General features: G+C 46.4%; 1 protein-coding gene across 9 annotated transcripts in view; it reads right to left on the reverse strand.

Moving 5' to 3' along the window:
- Positions 1–8,983: 8,983 nt before the first annotated feature.
- Positions 8,984–16,396, reverse strand: part of CRCP (CGRP receptor component) — a 35,214-nt gene continuing 27,801 nt past the window's right edge. For 8 of the 9 annotated variants that reach the window (XM_074328489.2, XM_074328487.2, XM_019718516.3 and 5 more), the window contains one exon: positions 8,984–10,998. In XM_074328489.2, coding sequence (XP_074184590.2) covers positions 10,767–10,998 — 232 coding nt within the window. In that variant the 3' untranslated portion in view covers positions 8,984–10,766. Of the gene's footprint in view, positions 11,018–16,396 lie in introns of all 9 variants that reach the window. The other variant, XM_074328488.2, reaches the window with a different exon arrangement.

The following is a 16,396-nucleotide window of genomic DNA, read 5'->3' on the forward strand; positions in this document are numbered from 1 at the left end:
ACGAAAACAAACATACTCTTTCCATATGATCCAACTATCACATTACTTGGTATTGACCCGAGAGTTGAAAACTTCCGTCCACACAAAAATCTGCACACAAATGTTTGTAGCAGCTATATTTTGATAACTCCCAAAATTTGGAAGCAACCAAGATGTCCTTCCATAGGTGAATATATAAACAGACTGGTCTATCCAGACAATGGGATATTATTCAGCACTAAAAAGAAATGAGTTATCATGCCATATCACGGAGTAACCTTAAATGCACACTGCTAAGTGAAAAATCCAAACATATTGTATGATTCCAACAATATATTCTGAAAATGGCAAACCTATAGGTACAGTAAAAAGATCAGTGGTTCCCAAGGATTTGGAAGGAGAGAGGCAGGAGTGAATAGGTGAAGCACAGGGTATTTAGGGCAGTGAAAATATTCTGATATTGCAGTGGAGGATACATATATTTGTGAAAACCCATTCTACGCATGCATTTCTGCACTTTCTAATGTACAGCACAAAGAATGAATCCTAATGTAAACTACAGACTTTAAGTAGTAATGATGTATCAATATTGGCTCATCAATTATAACAAATGCACCACACTACATGTTAATAAGAGGAAACTGTGGGGGGGAGGGCGGCGAGGACAAAGGGCTATATAGGAAATCTACTTTCTGATCAATTTCTCTGTAAACCTAAAACTCCTTGAGGAAAATAAAGTGTATTAATTTTTTTAATGCACAATGGGTTTCAACAGGCATTTCTCCAAAGAAGATATGCAAATGGCCAGTAAGCACATGAAAGGTGCTCAACATCAATAGCCATCAGGGAAATGCAAATCAAAACCACAATGATGGCATTTCACAACCACTAGGATGGCTGTAATCAATAAGAGGGACAATTACGAGAGAGAGAGAGAGAGAGAGAGAGAGAGAGAGAGAGAGAGAGAGAGAGAGAGAGAGAGAGAGAGAGAGAGAGAGAGGGAGAGAGAGATTGGATTTCATCATGCGATGATGATTTCATCATGGTGGAGACATGAAATGGTACAGGTGGTATGAAAAAGCCTAGTGCTTAATCAGAAAGTTAAACACTTACCATGTGACCCAACAATTCAACTCCTAAGGATAAGAAAATAACAAAGGCTGGTAGGCCTAGAAATCCATCTAGCTGCAGTCATTAGTTCTGATGCTGGCCTTAGTTCTCACAACGCTGATTTTCTTATCTGTTTGTTAAACAACCACCTTTGGGGCCACAAGTTTTTTCTGAAAGGGATTATCCATCCTTGCCTGGAAAAGCACCAGGTCCTGGGGTATGTGGTCTGAACCACCCACAGTGGGGCTGGATGGAGACCCCATGTCCACCGTCCTGGGGCTGACGGAATTCTTCTATATAACAATTTTGGGGAAGGAAGACTTAAGCTGTTGTGAAAGAATTGACATCAGCCATAGACAAGGGGAGAGGGGATGAAGTGGAGAAAGTTCAGGGATGGGTGCGTAGCCTATGAGAAGTACTTGCTGCTTTTGGACTGGTTGTGGGCCAGTCCCAAAATCATTGGTAAACGAGATGTGGCGTCTGGCGGTCGGCTGTTTTCTCTGGATAAGAGCTGAAAGAGCAGCCTGAAGTTGTGTCATTTTCAACACACATTCAGGAATACGAACAGTCTTGTGTTAGTTTCAGCTCTTAACCAATTAACATCCTTTCTTTCCCATTTTCTAGCCTGCTGTAAGGTAATTAGGACATCTCAGAATTCTTCTCTTTCATGCTGCAGAGCCTGTCCCAGCTCCCCTACAGGTGACTGAACTGGGCGTCAGTCCCCATGTTTGAGACATAATTTAACCTTCAACTGACGGGAGAACTGACCTAAAATGGTGGTCCGAGCAGAGAGAAGTCCCCAGCTTAAGCCCCAGCCCACTTACACATAACCCCCTCCAAGCCACACCCAGAGCCAATCACCAGACGACACCTACCCGTTCCCCAACTCCAGGAAATCCCCAACCCATAAAAACCTGCTCAAAACCTTGCTAGGGGCTCAGTATTTTGGGAAAGATCCCGCTGAGCCTGCTGGCATAATAAAGCTGACCTTCCTCTCTGAGTGCCGCTTGGGTTCTTTGCGGTACTGGTATTCATAACACAACTACACCTTCAAAAACTTTCACAGAGGCCAAGAACAACATGGAAACAGACAGACTTCTTTTTCAAAGACAGTCACATGGTCAAAAACAAACTGTACAGAAGGATGTAAAATGAAAAGCAAGTCTGCTGGACTCCCCAGTTCCCTTCCCAGATGTGCTCCTGGTTAAGTTTCTGTCAGGCCATATTTAGGCCAGGAACTGGAACCTTATCTTAAAAGCCATCTTCTCTTGCTTTGTACCTTGTATCCGCAGGCTTGTGTTTGCCTCAGGCCTGGAGAAGCCGCCTGGAATGTAGAAACCATCTTATCCTGTCTTGCTTTGTACTTTGTTTGTCTCCTAGGGGCTTGTGATCAGCAGGCCTGGGTGGGCCTGGGCAGTCCAGATGGAGGCCTGGGGGCCAGGGTGTGGAGCCGGAGGGCTTGGTCATGCCCAGAAACCCTTGGTTGCTAGAGACAACACAACAAAAACCCCCTGAAGCATGGAAGGGGGAACAACCTCTTACCCCCTCCTGTAAAACTCCATACACCTTTTTGCTCGGGGAGGTTATGGTCTTTTCTAGCCTGACCTCCCGCAGCTCAAACACACCAAATAAATTCTAATAGACTAATTTCGGTCTCATGCGCCTCATTCCTCCAGCCTCATTCCTCCAGCCATGCTTAACAATTTGGTGGCCCGTACAGGGAGCCGCCTTCGTCTACCCTTCAGCAGACAACTTAGGTAAGTCTTCCCTCTTTCACCCTCTGACTCAGTCAGATTTGCCATCCATACAAATCCTAAGGCTAGACCTGACCGTGTCCTGGGGCCAGGCCCCTAGGTCAGCCAGCGGCGGGTACGCCTGCCCCGTCTGTCTGCACCCTTCCCTTCTGCCAGACCTGAGGAAACCGACAGCGGGACGCCCTGCCATTTTCCCTTGTCCTCCGGGTGATTAAGAGGGTGTAGATTTTACGTCCTTTTGCCCCCTATTCCCTTCCTTCATTACTATGGGCTCCGGCTCCTCCTCTTACCCCAGGGACTCCCCTTTGGAGATGCTTTTGGATGCATTAAGAGAGGACTTTACCCCGTTTTAGAGGCTAAACACCTTATTACATTTTCAACTGTTACCTGGCCACAATATAAGCTTGATAATGGCAAATTCTGGCCGCCTACTGGAACTCTTGACCTTGATGTTCTCCAAGATTTGGACAACCTCCTCTGCTGGCAGGGTAAATGGAGCGAGGTCCCTTACCTCCTGGCTTTCTTGGAGCTGTGACGGGACTTGTCCCATTTCCCACCTACGGGCGAATCACGTCTCTTAGGTTTGGCTTCAGCCTCTTCTCCCTCTGCTCCAGAGCCCTCACCCCCCAATCCTGATCTGGATCCTTTTGACCCTCCTGATTTTTCCTCTCCTCCCCAACCTCTGCTAGTTCGAATCCCTCCACTGGATCAGCCTGCTGCCTCTGCGTCACCACTCGATACTTCCTCCACTACTGCCCCGCCTGCTCCCTACCTTTCTTTCCCGCATATCCAATCCGGGCAACCTTATGCACCCCCAGTCACCCAGATGCCTCTCAGGGAAATGGCAGGCGTTGAGGACCCTGTTTGGGTCCATGTCCCTTTACCGATGACGGACCTGAGTCAGATTGAATCTAAGCTGGGTTCCTTTTCTTCTGGTCCCCCCACCCCCAGCTTTACTAAAGAGTGTGAATACCTCACCCTTAGTTATGACCTTACTTGGCGGGACATCTATATTATTCTCTCCACATGTACTAACTCTGATGAAAAGGATCGTATCATTCGAAAAGCTAGGGAAATAGCAGACTCCATGCATCACCAAAATAATACCTGGTCCCCCTGGGGAGACCGCCGTTCCTACACAGGATCCTAACTAGAATTACCAGACTCACCCCCAACCCAATCCCAACCACCTAAAGAGGACCATATGGTTAATTGTCTCCTTCAGGACATGAAGGCAGCCATTAAGAAAGCTGTCAATTATGAAAAAGTTAGGGAAATCTATCAAGACCACCAGGAGAACCCAGCTGTTTTTCTCTCCCGCCTTTCAGAGGCCCTATAAACGTACACTAACATTAATCCTGATTCTCTGCATGGCAGAGCTGTCTTAGCCATGCATTCATCTCCCAGACGGCCCCTGATATTCACAGGAAGCTTCAGAAACTAGAGAAGGTCCTCACACCCCCCTAAACAGATCTTTTAGAACTGGTCTTTAAGGTCTTGTGGGGACAGAGCCCCAGAAAGTAGTTTACAGGCTCTTGGCCTCACGTGGAAGGGTGCTGGCTCGGGTGGTGGATGGCCATCGGCTGTGGCTGATTGGCCGTCGGCTGTGGCCAGTTAGCCGATTGGCTGCTGGTATAACTGCTGCGGCTACGGAGGAGAGCCAAGGACTGCCAAGGATTGCCGAGGAGAGCCGAGGAGAGCGGAAGAGGAGAGCCGAGAGAGAGGAACAGAGGAGAGAGTGGAGAAGAGTCATCGGTCAGTCGGTTGGCGGAAAGGCGGACGGCAGGTCGCACGTCCGGTGGGCCCAGCCTCCAGTGAGACCATAGTGGTATGACTCCCCTACCTATGGCTCCGTGGGTGTTCCTTTTCGGCCTCACCATATCCTGCATGCTTGTGTGGGGAGCGAGAGCAGAGACCCTGTAGGCCGCCCCGCCTGACAAATGGCGCCGCGAGCAGGGTCTCCCGCATGACAGTCTTCAACAATCAAGATGAGGAGAGTAGACAGGCCCATACTCAGGCCTTACAGATGGCAGCCGCAGCAGTTTCCTAGGCCGCTAGGCTGGGCAGGCCCCAAAGGAAAGAACAGGGACCCCAATTCTCTGCGCAGCCTAACTAACCAGGTGCCTGCTTTAAATGTGGCCTGCTAGGACACTGGAGCCGCTCTTGCCCTAACCCAAGGCCTCCTACTAAGCCTCTCCCATTATGCGGCCATGGTGGCCACTGGAAGTCGGATTGCACTCAAGCCTCAGGAACATCCACTTCGTGGCCATGGCCAAACAAAAAGCGTGCCACGGTACCAGCAGATGGAACTAATCTTTCCCTCCTGGGGATCCTCGGCACCGATGAAGACTGAAGAGGCCCGGTCCCCTCACAGGCTTCCACCTCCACCATACGCATGACGGAACCTCGGGTAACTCTCCTAGTTGCCGGTAAGGCCATTTCTTTCCTTCTAGACACGGGGGGCCACTTACTTGGCACTCCCTGAATTTTCAGGCAAGCTCTCTCCCTCTCTCGTCTAGATTGTGGGGGTCGACGGGATACTTTCTCACCCCATGGCTACCCCACCCCTTTTATGTTCCATAGAGGGACACCTTTTACTTATTCCTTCCTAGTCTTGCCTCGTCTTGCCCACTCTTATTTTAGGGAGGGACACTCTCTCCAAGTTTCATTTCACCGTTACTCTATATACCCCTCTTCCGCTACCACTTTTCTCAGTTTGCTAGCAGAATCACCCCCAGAAACCACCCCTTCTTCCCTTTCTAACCCACCTGACATTAACCTCTCCATATGGGATACCTCCCAACCCGTTATCACCACTCACCACCCACCTCTTACTATCTCACTCAGAGATCCCACGCACTTCCCCACTAAAGCTCAATATCCTATTCCTTGACAAGGCCTCCTTGGACTGAAACCTGTAATATCTAAGTTCCTCCAGGCGAAGATTCTCTGCCCAGCTTCTTCCCTTTAGAACACTCCCATTCTCCCAGTCAAGAAGCCGGATGGGACATAACACTGTGTTTAGGGCCTTTGAATTATAAATGAGGCAGTTATTCCCCTCTACCCTGTAGTTCCCAATCCGTGTAACCTTTTATCCCTCATACCTCCTGACACTCAATATTTTACTGTCCTTGACCTTAAGGATGCTTTCTTTTCTATTCCTCTACAACCCGATTCCCAGGACCTGTCTGCCTTTACCTGGACTGATCCTGATCAAATTAACCCGGACAGTCCTCCCCAAGGCTTTAGGGGTAGCCCCCATCTTTTTAGCCAGGCCTTAATTATTTGGCTTCCCTAGATTCTCAACAGACCACATGAGTGACAAGACCTCACAGGTATGTGCTGGATAAGTTTCTGGGAACTGGCCTTTCCCCCCTCCCTTCTGTACCCCCCCACCCCCCGACTCCCGTTCAAGCTGTGGTTTCTCAGTCTAGTTGTGTAGGACACATCTCCCTGGCCCATGCCGGTATTATGAGTTTTACGCTCCTCCCAGCTGAGGCACTCGGTCATCGGTCAGCTGCTCACAGCAGCTCATGGAAGCTCTCACTGGCTGCTGGCTGCTCACGATGGCTGCCGGCCATTCATGCTGGCCACTGGCCGCTCATGGCAGCACACACTGACCTCCAGCTGCTCACAGCAGCCCATCTCCAGGGAGAGCCATTGTTCACAATCTTAGCTGTAGAGGGTGCAGCTCACTGGCCCATGTGGGAATCGAACCAGTGACCTTAGTGTTACAAGTACAGCACTCCAACTACCTCGGCCACTGTGCCGGCCTGGGAACTGGCCTTTGACAGGGGGACTTCATGGACTATACACCAACTGAGCTCACCATGCTCTTACAACAACACCGTTACAGCCCCCTCACCCAAAACTCTAATTAGGGACCCTGATCCACGCCCCTGCTCAGCAGGAAACAGTTACAGGAAAAGGAGTCCCACCGCTCCTTTTCCTAAGAATAGTTACCAAACCCAGAGGGGGGAATTTGTTAGACCATATTTAGGCCAGGAACAGGAACCTTATCTTAAAAGCCATCTTGTCTTGATTTGTACATTGTACCTGCCGGCTTGTGTTTGCCTTAGGCCTGGAGAACCCACCTAGAATGTAGACTTTGTCTCCTAGGGGCTTGTGATCAGCGGGTCTGGGCAGTCCAGATGGAGGCCTGGAGGCCAGGGTGTGGAGCTGGAGGGCTTGGTCATGCCCCGAAACCCTTGGTTGCTAGAGACAATGCAACGAAACCCCCTGACGCGCTGAAGGGGAAACAACCTTGATTACCCCTCCTATAAAACTCCATACACCTTTTTGCTCAGGGAGGTGATGGTCTTTTCTAGCCTGACCTCCCGCACCTCAAACACACCAAATAAATTCTAATAGACTAATTTTGGTCTCCTGCGACTCATTCCTCTGGCCGTGCCTAACAATTCTTGTGTAAATTGTTTCCTTTTTATTTCTGTGGATGGAAAAGGGGCCGCAGGTTAAGCCTGACATGCTCAGGAGACTGAAAATAACCACATAGGATGGCGTGAACATAAAAATGTCTAACTAAGGTGGCTATGGCGGGAAGTCACATCTTTGGCCTGTAGCTTCCTTGACAAAGGTCAATCTCTACCTTAAGTGAGTCTGTCTATTGTCTTTTTGCATCTAGGATAGCATGCCCTTGTGAGACAGCATGATAAATGGGTTATTTTGTAAATTCCATTAGGCTGGACAAACAGCAAATCTGATAGACTCCATTAGAAGGCACCAGCTCCCTTCCACAAGCATACAAGAAAAAGTATAAAAATAAGAGCCTTTTGCCTTAGCCAGTGGGCATCCCAGTTTCCGGTACCGTGAGACCACGTCTTGGGGGCACCATAATCCTGTAATACTTGGAATGTCAGTAATCCCTCCCTTGCCCCCAGTGACCAGAACAGGAAACTACAGAATCCCTCAGTTATTCTTGTCCCCGGATTACTGACTATGTGCTGTAAAAAGTGACCTATTAACTATCCTGTACCCACCTACTGGTATGTGCTTATGTGAAAGAAGTACCTATCTCCCCAATTTACTTTTATCCAATCCCAGAGATTTCCCGGTTTTGCTTTCTCCCACCCCTTTAATTTACCACCAATGGATTTCATCCACCTTTGATTCTACATATAAAATAAGCTGCAAACCACCATTTTCCAGAGCATTTTCTCAATCCACTGAGACTGCTTCCCGGCAATTGTCGTCAGTTTGGTTCAAATAAACTCATAAACTTTCTCTTAGGCTGAATCTTTTTTCGCCGACATTTCTAAAATGTTTATTATTGTGACAAAAATATTACACAGAATGTTTCTAATAAAGGTGAAGTATTCCGGAGCCTGCCTGATTTACAGAAACTGAGTCTGCCTTCATATCCCAAACACAGAAACTGAAAATCTTTCTGAAATCCAACACAGAATTCCGCTCTAAGTAGATTCACTTTTTTTTTTAAATCACACATTTTAAACTGTGGACAGTAAAGGGGCCACATATTAAATCTGACAAGCTCAGGAGACTGAAAATAACCACATAAGGTGGCGTGAACATAAAAAATTTCATAACTAAATGGGCCATGGCAGGAAGTCACATCTTTAGCTTCCTTCATAAAGTTAATCTGTGCCTGTAAGTGGGCCTGTCTGTTGTCTTTTTGCACCGAAAATAACATCTTTGGAATGTCAGCAATCCTTTTTCCGGACCAGGGCTGGAAACTGCAAAATCCCTCATTATTATGCTAGTCTCATGATTACCATCTCTATGTGGTGTAAAAAGTCAACTGTTAACTGTCCTGCACCCTCCTGTGTAAAAGAAGTACCTGTCTCTCCAATTTACTTTAATCCAATCCCAGGGATTGCCCCACTTTGCTTTCTCCCACCCCCTTAATCTATCACCAATGGATTTCATGTAACCCTCCCTCCTTTGATTTTATGTATAAAATAAGCTGCAAACAGCCATTTCGTGGAGTATTTTTAATCTGTTGAGATTTTGTTTCCCGGCAATTGTCGGTTTGGCTCAAATACTCTCTTACAAGTTTTCTCTTAGGTTGGGTGTTTTTCGTCGCCAAAACTTTGTCACATTTCACTTTATTTCTATCCATGGCAAAACAAACTCTTCAAAGATTTATAAAAATATCACAAGTGGGCAGTCACCTGGAAATAATTTATTATTGATGGATTTACATCAAGCAAAAGAATCTAATACACTCAAGGTTAAGATGAAACAACAATACACAGGTACATGTGTGCCTTTATTAAAATCAACGGCCCCTGGGAAAACTCCCAGTACTCAAGAGACATGTAAAAATAAATGTCCTGTTAATCTCAATGTTGCCAGCAGCGGATCTCCCTTGATCCTTAGACGATGAGGTTAAAACTGACATAATTACAATTTAGGGGAGGGGAGGAGGAAGAGAGTATGAAAACCCAGGAATCACAAGTGGGAAGTAATGGGCCAGCTGGTGGCTCAGGCGGTTAGAGTTCCATGTTCAATTCAATTTCTTGAGTCCCGCAAAGGGATGGTGGGCTCCGCCCCCTGCAACTAAGATTGAAGACGGCACCTTGAACTGACCTGCCGCTGAGCTCCCGGATGGCTCAGTGGGTTGGAGCCTGTCCTCTCAACCACAAGGTTGCCGGTTTCGACTCCCGCAAGGGATGGTGGGCTGTGCCCCCTGCAACTAGCAACAGCAACTGGACCTGGAGCTGAGCTGCGCCCTCCATAACTAAGACTGAAGGACAACTTGGCTTGGAAAAAAGGCCTGGAAGTACACACTGTTCCCCAATAAAATCCTGTTCCCCTTCCCAAATAAAATCTTTAAAAAAAAAAAAAAGTGGGAAGTAATCCAATTAACAGCAGCACTAAAACAGGTAATCATATGACAAAAAGAATAACAATTTGGAAAATCAATGTCTTTGGGCATTTTCTTCCCCAAATAGGGAGCAGAGTGAATGTGAGAAATTAGATTTTTTAGCAACATTCCTAGGACCAAAGGCAACCAGGTATCTGGAGCTACTAAACTCTCCAATGTTTGAGTATTAACAAACTCTTCATGGAGTTAATTATCCTAATAGTTTAAACTTAAAAAACTGAACCAACCTCGCAACAGCCAACGATTCAAATTTTTATTAATCAACTTCTAGTTCTCACATATTCTATGAAAAGAGGTACATAACTGTGCCCTTTTTAAAGACTCAAATGATTTGCCCGTTATGCAAATGAAGCTCAGCAGGTCTCCACAGGCGGTGCCTGCCCTGGATTTCTGTGGGGCAGGAAACTGAGGGCACTTAGAAAGGCATCCAGTACCGTGTGACTTGCGGGTGCCAGGCACTCAGCTGGAAGCGCCTCCTGCAGCTGGAATGAGCTGCATCCTACATGAGACTGAGGAGTGAGCAGTAAGCAAAGCCTGTGCGGGGCGGCTTCAGGCCTGACCGCGGGTGGGCCAGGCCTGTTCTTTTCTGACCTCTGCTGGTCTCCAGGAAGATTCCTGAAGGCAAGCCAAGTTGAGTGGCTCATTTTAACCAGGCACTGCTCTGCGAGTTTTAACCACCTGATGGGATTCTCACACCTTGGCTCTCACCCCAACAGCACTCTGTGCCCCTGCTTGGGAAGGTCCTAGGGAAGCAGATGAAACTAATGAGGACACAGCTCATCCAAAGCAATGCAAGTATTTTATCAGCTGTGTACAGGAACGTCCCCACAGCTGTGCCAAAGGCCAGGGAAGAAACGTTTTTACCAGAGGATTCCACAGTCACTGTCCTCTGACTGTCCTCTCTTCTTTAGCTCTCTGTCCCAAAAGCCTCAGCCTGTCTTCACCAGGTTTCTTCTCCCAGAGGCAAAGTATTTCTTTTCAGCTTATTTTTGAGAAAGGCTTATTTTGGGGATTTACCCAACTAACCGTGAAATGGTTTGTTGGCGTAGGGGGTAAAACTAAACAAAACAATCTTCGATGTCTGCAAAATGGCTGCTGGGCCTTTCAACGTCCTGAGATGCATGGGCCAGCCGTACTCTTCTATGCAGGGTCCTCTTCGTCCATTGTCCCATCATAGTTGGTATTTGTCTTGTGCTCAGCGTCAGGGCCTGCAGGCAGAACGCTTGTGACAGTATGGAGGAGTGCTTCAATCTGCTCCTCTGTGAGCCGTTCCTCACTCTCTTCCACCATCTGCAGAAGGAAAGAAACCCTCCAGGGGGTTACCAATGAGCCTCAGAGACTGGGTCACCCATGTGGGTCCCAGTCCCAGCCCAGCCTCTTAGGCACAGAGCTGGGGGCCAACTGAGCCACCTCAGGTCTCTAGCTCCTTTCTACCGTGGCTTCACAGGAAGGAGAAGCCAGCTCAAATCCAGGGTAAGCCAGTGTGACAGCTCAAAATGGGGCAGTGAAAACAAAAGAGATGCAGGTTAGCAAATTTCTATAAAGAAAAAGAAAACCCTAATAGTTCTATACTTGTGTGCATGTGAATATGTTGTATATGCAAAGAAAACTCACCTCTGGGGAGTGAAATGTGCTTTAAACACGCTTGTATTTCAGCCAGCATACCTGTAACTCAGGAACTGCATCAACAGCTCACCTAATGACTGCCGCTGTGCGCCAGGTGACTTCTGTAGCTCCCTAACCCTCACTCATCCCGGTGCTCACGACAGCCCTGTGGGAGTTCATAGGCCTGGCGCTGCACCCTGCACTTTATACTAGTCTTTGCCCGCCCCCAGCAGCCCCGCGAGGGGCAAAGCCAGAATTCCAGGCCAGGCCTGCCTAACTCCCATGCCTCCAATCTAGCATGTCACTGGGCCTTGGTCCCCTCCGGGGAAGGCAGAGCAGGAGTGAGACGAGTGACAGCTGGGAAACAATCCCACACTGCCTCACCAGTCTGGTTTCTGACATGGCTCTGGAAATATGAACACAAAGGTCACAGCCACAGTGATAGGCCAGTTTTCTCCACCTCGCCTCCAATTCTCAAGGTGTTAATGAATACAAAGGTAACACAGAGCCAGCCACCTTTTAAAGCAGTGTGCGGACAGTCAGCTGCTTGCACATTCACTTGGTGGCATCGGCGTCTCTCACAAACAGCTTTCTCAGCTAAAGGTATCCAGGGTCCTCTCTGGCATTTCTCACAGCAATCCCTGACATCTGGCAATTAAGACCGAAAGGAATTTTAGAAAGAAATCCTGGCAGATTTAAGTACAGAAGGACGAAAGGCTAAGCTTATAATACTGAAATCAGCCTGTCTCACTCTACAAATAGTACAGAAGCTAAAGAAGTCAAGTGACACATCCAAGATCATATGTAAACGCTGGTCTCTTCATTCATCTCAGTCCTAAGATGTTTCCAGAACTACCGTGTTTCCCCCAAAATAAGACTTAGCCAGACCATCAGCTCTAATGCATCTTTTGGATCAAAAATTAATATAAGACCCGGTCTTATTTTAATATAAGCCCGAGTATAATATAATACCGGGTCTTATGTTAATTTCTGCTCAAAAAGACGCATTAGAGCTGATGGTCCAGCAGGTCTTACTTTCAGGGAAACACGGTAGAGAACAGCCCTGGGTAGCCCTGAGTGTTCTAGGGTGAGGAGAAGACCTGAGTGAGCTAATGGTGGGAGTTATATCCCACCGTGCTGTGAAATAAATGACCACTTTCTAAAGATTCAAAGGCTCAGCAAAACTTCTCTACTGAACAAGAAATAATCCTCAAAGCCCCATTTTAAAAACCAGACATGCAAAACTGGGGTTTGTAAAAGGCAGTAATCTCACACAGACTGCTTCCAAAGAACGAAGGAGTTGGAAGGAGGGACATGTCCAGTTTGGTTTAATCCTGAGAAAGGATCATCTGCACCTGAGAAGAATGTCTCCACGTGTCTGAATAACTGGCGCATGCAGTCACTGGTGAAACTGCTTCCCGTGGCAGAGAAGAGAGTAAAGAAGAGCTGAGCCATTGTTAGAACGGGGCCGAACTCCCACCAGGATGTACTGTGCCCACAGTTCACCAGGGGCTTTACCGGAACCACAGCGACCAGGTTCTCGAGAATGCTGCACACCAAGGACAATTTACAGGTAGGTGGAGGCTCCCCGTCCCAGGAACACTGGGCCTCACAGCAAGCAGGGAAAGGCCTCCTGCCTCTGCATCCCAGCTCCTTCTAGGACACCACGCACTCCAGCAGGAGGTTTCTGTCACTTCCTCTCACCAAACAGTCTAGATGCAGACTAGAGCCCACTGGTTGAAAGGAGTTGGTTTTTTGACGACTGAGGGGCCTTCTTTTTCAGAACACCAAACAGTCCACCTTCCTACATCCTCATCTCTGGATGTGGCAGATGCAACACTAAGATTAGGTGTCAGCTAGGTGTGCTCTTGGTAACAGGGCTTATGTGCTTTTTATTTTGCCAAATTCTCCAAGAGCAGAAGCTGTGATTAGTACAGAAACCTCAGGGATAATCAGGGATAATTTGTTTTCAAGCCAAGATTTCCAGTCACAAGAAGAAAACCTAACCTGCATTAAGCAAAATGAAATACATGCTAAAAGAAACTTTCAGAAACCAAAAACTTACTAACCCACTTAGATCACTAGGGTAATTCTTCACCTTTTCTTCACAATACATAAGAAACAGAGCCCAAATAAAGAAGTGCAAAACACCATCTCAACATTCTCAGATACCAAAGGTTTCAAGCTGTTCAGAATAGAAAGGCAAATGAAATTTAAAAATCCAAAGTATTTGCACGAGGTCAACATAAATGATAAGTGTTTTTAATCATATACAAAGATTATATCAATTCCCAGGGGCTGCCAAACTGAGCTGGTGTATTCCCAAAATGGTTGTTTCTCATTCTATGCTGCCAAGCCTAACCTCCTGCTTTCCTCAAAACATCTCAAAATCTAATAGCTACCAACACTTTCAGCTCTTAGACCCAGAACAGTTCACTTAACCTCTGTAAATTTCAATTTCCTTTAATATACCGTGTTTCCCTTAAAATAAGACCTAGCCAGACAATCAGCTCTAATGCGTCTCTTGGAGCAAAAATTAATATAAGACCCAGTATTATATTATATTGTATCATATTATACCCGGTCTTATGTCATATAAGACCCGGTGTTATATATTATATTATATTATACCCAGTCTTATATAGTAAAATAAGACCGAGTCTTATATTAATTTTTGCTCCAAAAGACACATTAGAGTTGATTGTCCGGCTAGGTCTTATTTTCAGGGGAACATGGTAAAATTAAGTAATGCCCATAGTAAGGACCAAATGAAAATACACATTATAGTGTTTTGTAAGCCATAAAATTCTGTAATTCAAGACCTGTTATAATCACTAAATTTTCATAAGCACAGATGGGTAGTGCTGTTCACAACAGTGGCCTGTGAGATGATGGGGTTCACTGTCCTGTCTAATAACCAGAGGGCTCCCAAACTGTCCCAAATGAAAACACAACAGGGGATGGCAGAAGTCACAGAGGCTGGATGGCTTCCTCATTTCTTCACAGACAGCAGTCACATATGCGTCTGAGAATCACAACAAATCATAGCTGAGGTATAACTAGAAAAGAGAGGCTTCAGCCTCAAAAACTAAATACTAACAAATGTTAGATGCTGGGATTACTTCTGGACCCAGGAAGAATAAATGGTTGTTAAGTTCCTAAGGGAAAATTATCAGGTCCTTTGCACTTTCTGCTCTATGTGAAAACCTAACTTCTTATCTCGTTCTGGTGGGAAGAGATACTGCTACAAGCCTTGGTAAATGACTTGCTATCTTTCACAGTCAAATCCCAGGCTGGGAAAAATCTGGCTATGAATGGTCCAACTACTGGGAAACAACATACACCATTATTACCAAGGAAAGAAGACGGGAATGAACAGTCTGATGGCACGCCACACGCACCTTTCTCCTCACCATGGAAAAGCACGTTGCTTGGAGGGACACAGTTAGACTTTTGAATCAGACTCTCACTGGCCAAGACTATGGTGATGGCATTAGGGACAACATATACAAAACCCACACTACATCTGGCATACAGCAGGCACTCTTCATAGCAGCTAATCTCACCAGGCAATGACAGAGCTTTCTACAGGCTCTGGGATGAGATCACGCTAATCCTTCTGCATCTCTTCTCTCCAACTGTCATTAAGTCATGAATAACATATGTTGCTGATTCAAGTTGGAAGAGGAGACACGACATGTGATCTTTAACCCAGAGGGACATGGATTAGTTTCTTGCTGTTTTGTTTTTTCCTCTTTTCTAAGTGGAATCTCCACAACAGTCAAAAGCATCAGAAGAATGAGGGTACAAAAAGGAATCTCTATGTAGTCTAAAGGCCAGTTCTCCCAGAAAGGCACGCTTTGTGGAAGGAATTCTTCAAATTTAATTTTGAATGCATTTTGCAGGGTAGAAACCCCACCACAAAGATAGTAAGTTCTGGTCAAAAATTACATACTCCATCACCCTTTACTTACCTGGCAGGGGAGATACCATGACCTCTCAAGGGTATTTTGTTTGTTTGTTTATAAGCAACTCTAAAGATCAAGGTGTTTTGGGCCACTTTCTTCCATACTTTTCTGAAGGAAATTTGACAAAGAGCTGTATTTAGGTGCACTTCTAAAACTGACTTTGGAAACAGTTTTATTCTCATTTTAATTCTCCAGCCACAGTTTCTTACTGGTAGTTAAATGGCCTGCCTAGTACATGCAGCTTAGTGATGCTCTCTGCTCTGTACAACAGAAGGAAACTGCCAAGTGTGCCAATGCGGTCACCCATTCAGTCTGTTACTGGGACTCATTTTCACATGCCACTTACACCACCCCAGCTGCCTCCCATAATTCTGAAGCTTTGTGCCATGGCTGCAATTTAGACTTCCAAAGCAATGAGGCTCCACTGAGTGGTTTTATGCAGGGAGATAAGATAATCAAATGTGTGGTTTTAGAAACTGAACTATGGGAGTGGTGTAGAAGATAGACTGGAGGAGCCAGACAGGCGCAGGGAAAGGGTGAGAGGGTAACTCTGAGACCTGAGTTGAGAAATGATGACAGAAAATAACAGTGCAGCAGGGAGAGAAGAAAGACTAAGAGGAGACAGAAGCATAACTTGGGGACTAACTGAATATGAGATAATGGGAAGACAATGGCTTCTGGCTTGGGAGACGGGGCCAGGAGGGTGAGCGAGAAAGAGAGCACGTGGGAAAGTGCACAGATGCTCCACTGACCAAGAAAAGAACTCAGGAAGAGTAGGTCAAAGGGTGGGAGTGGGGGGTGATTTACACCAGAGTCATGTTGAATCTAATGTTTTTATGCAACATCTGGGTTGGCAATAACCCTACAGGGAAGCACTGGCCAGAATGGGGAGGACATCAGGGGAGATAAATCGCTACCAAGTGACAGGCCCAAATCCTATAGAAGGAATCACATTTCCTCCAGTCTTCCACCTTCCCTAGGTCTATACTAACTCGGATCAAATTGGTGAGGTTTCCTTTCACTTATAAAATGGGGTGGTCTGGCAGTCTTTTCAAGAAATGTCAGTTCCTGGCTGTCTGTTCTCAGCCTTCCGCATGCGTCCTACGTCTCATACC

Source organism: Rhinolophus sinicus, chromosome 3 (assembly GCF_057876585.1).
Source record: "Rhinolophus sinicus isolate RSI-liver-muscle chromosome 3, RSI-T2T, whole genome shotgun sequence".
NCBI lineage: Eukaryota > Metazoa > Chordata > Mammalia > Chiroptera > Rhinolophidae > Rhinolophus > Rhinolophus sinicus.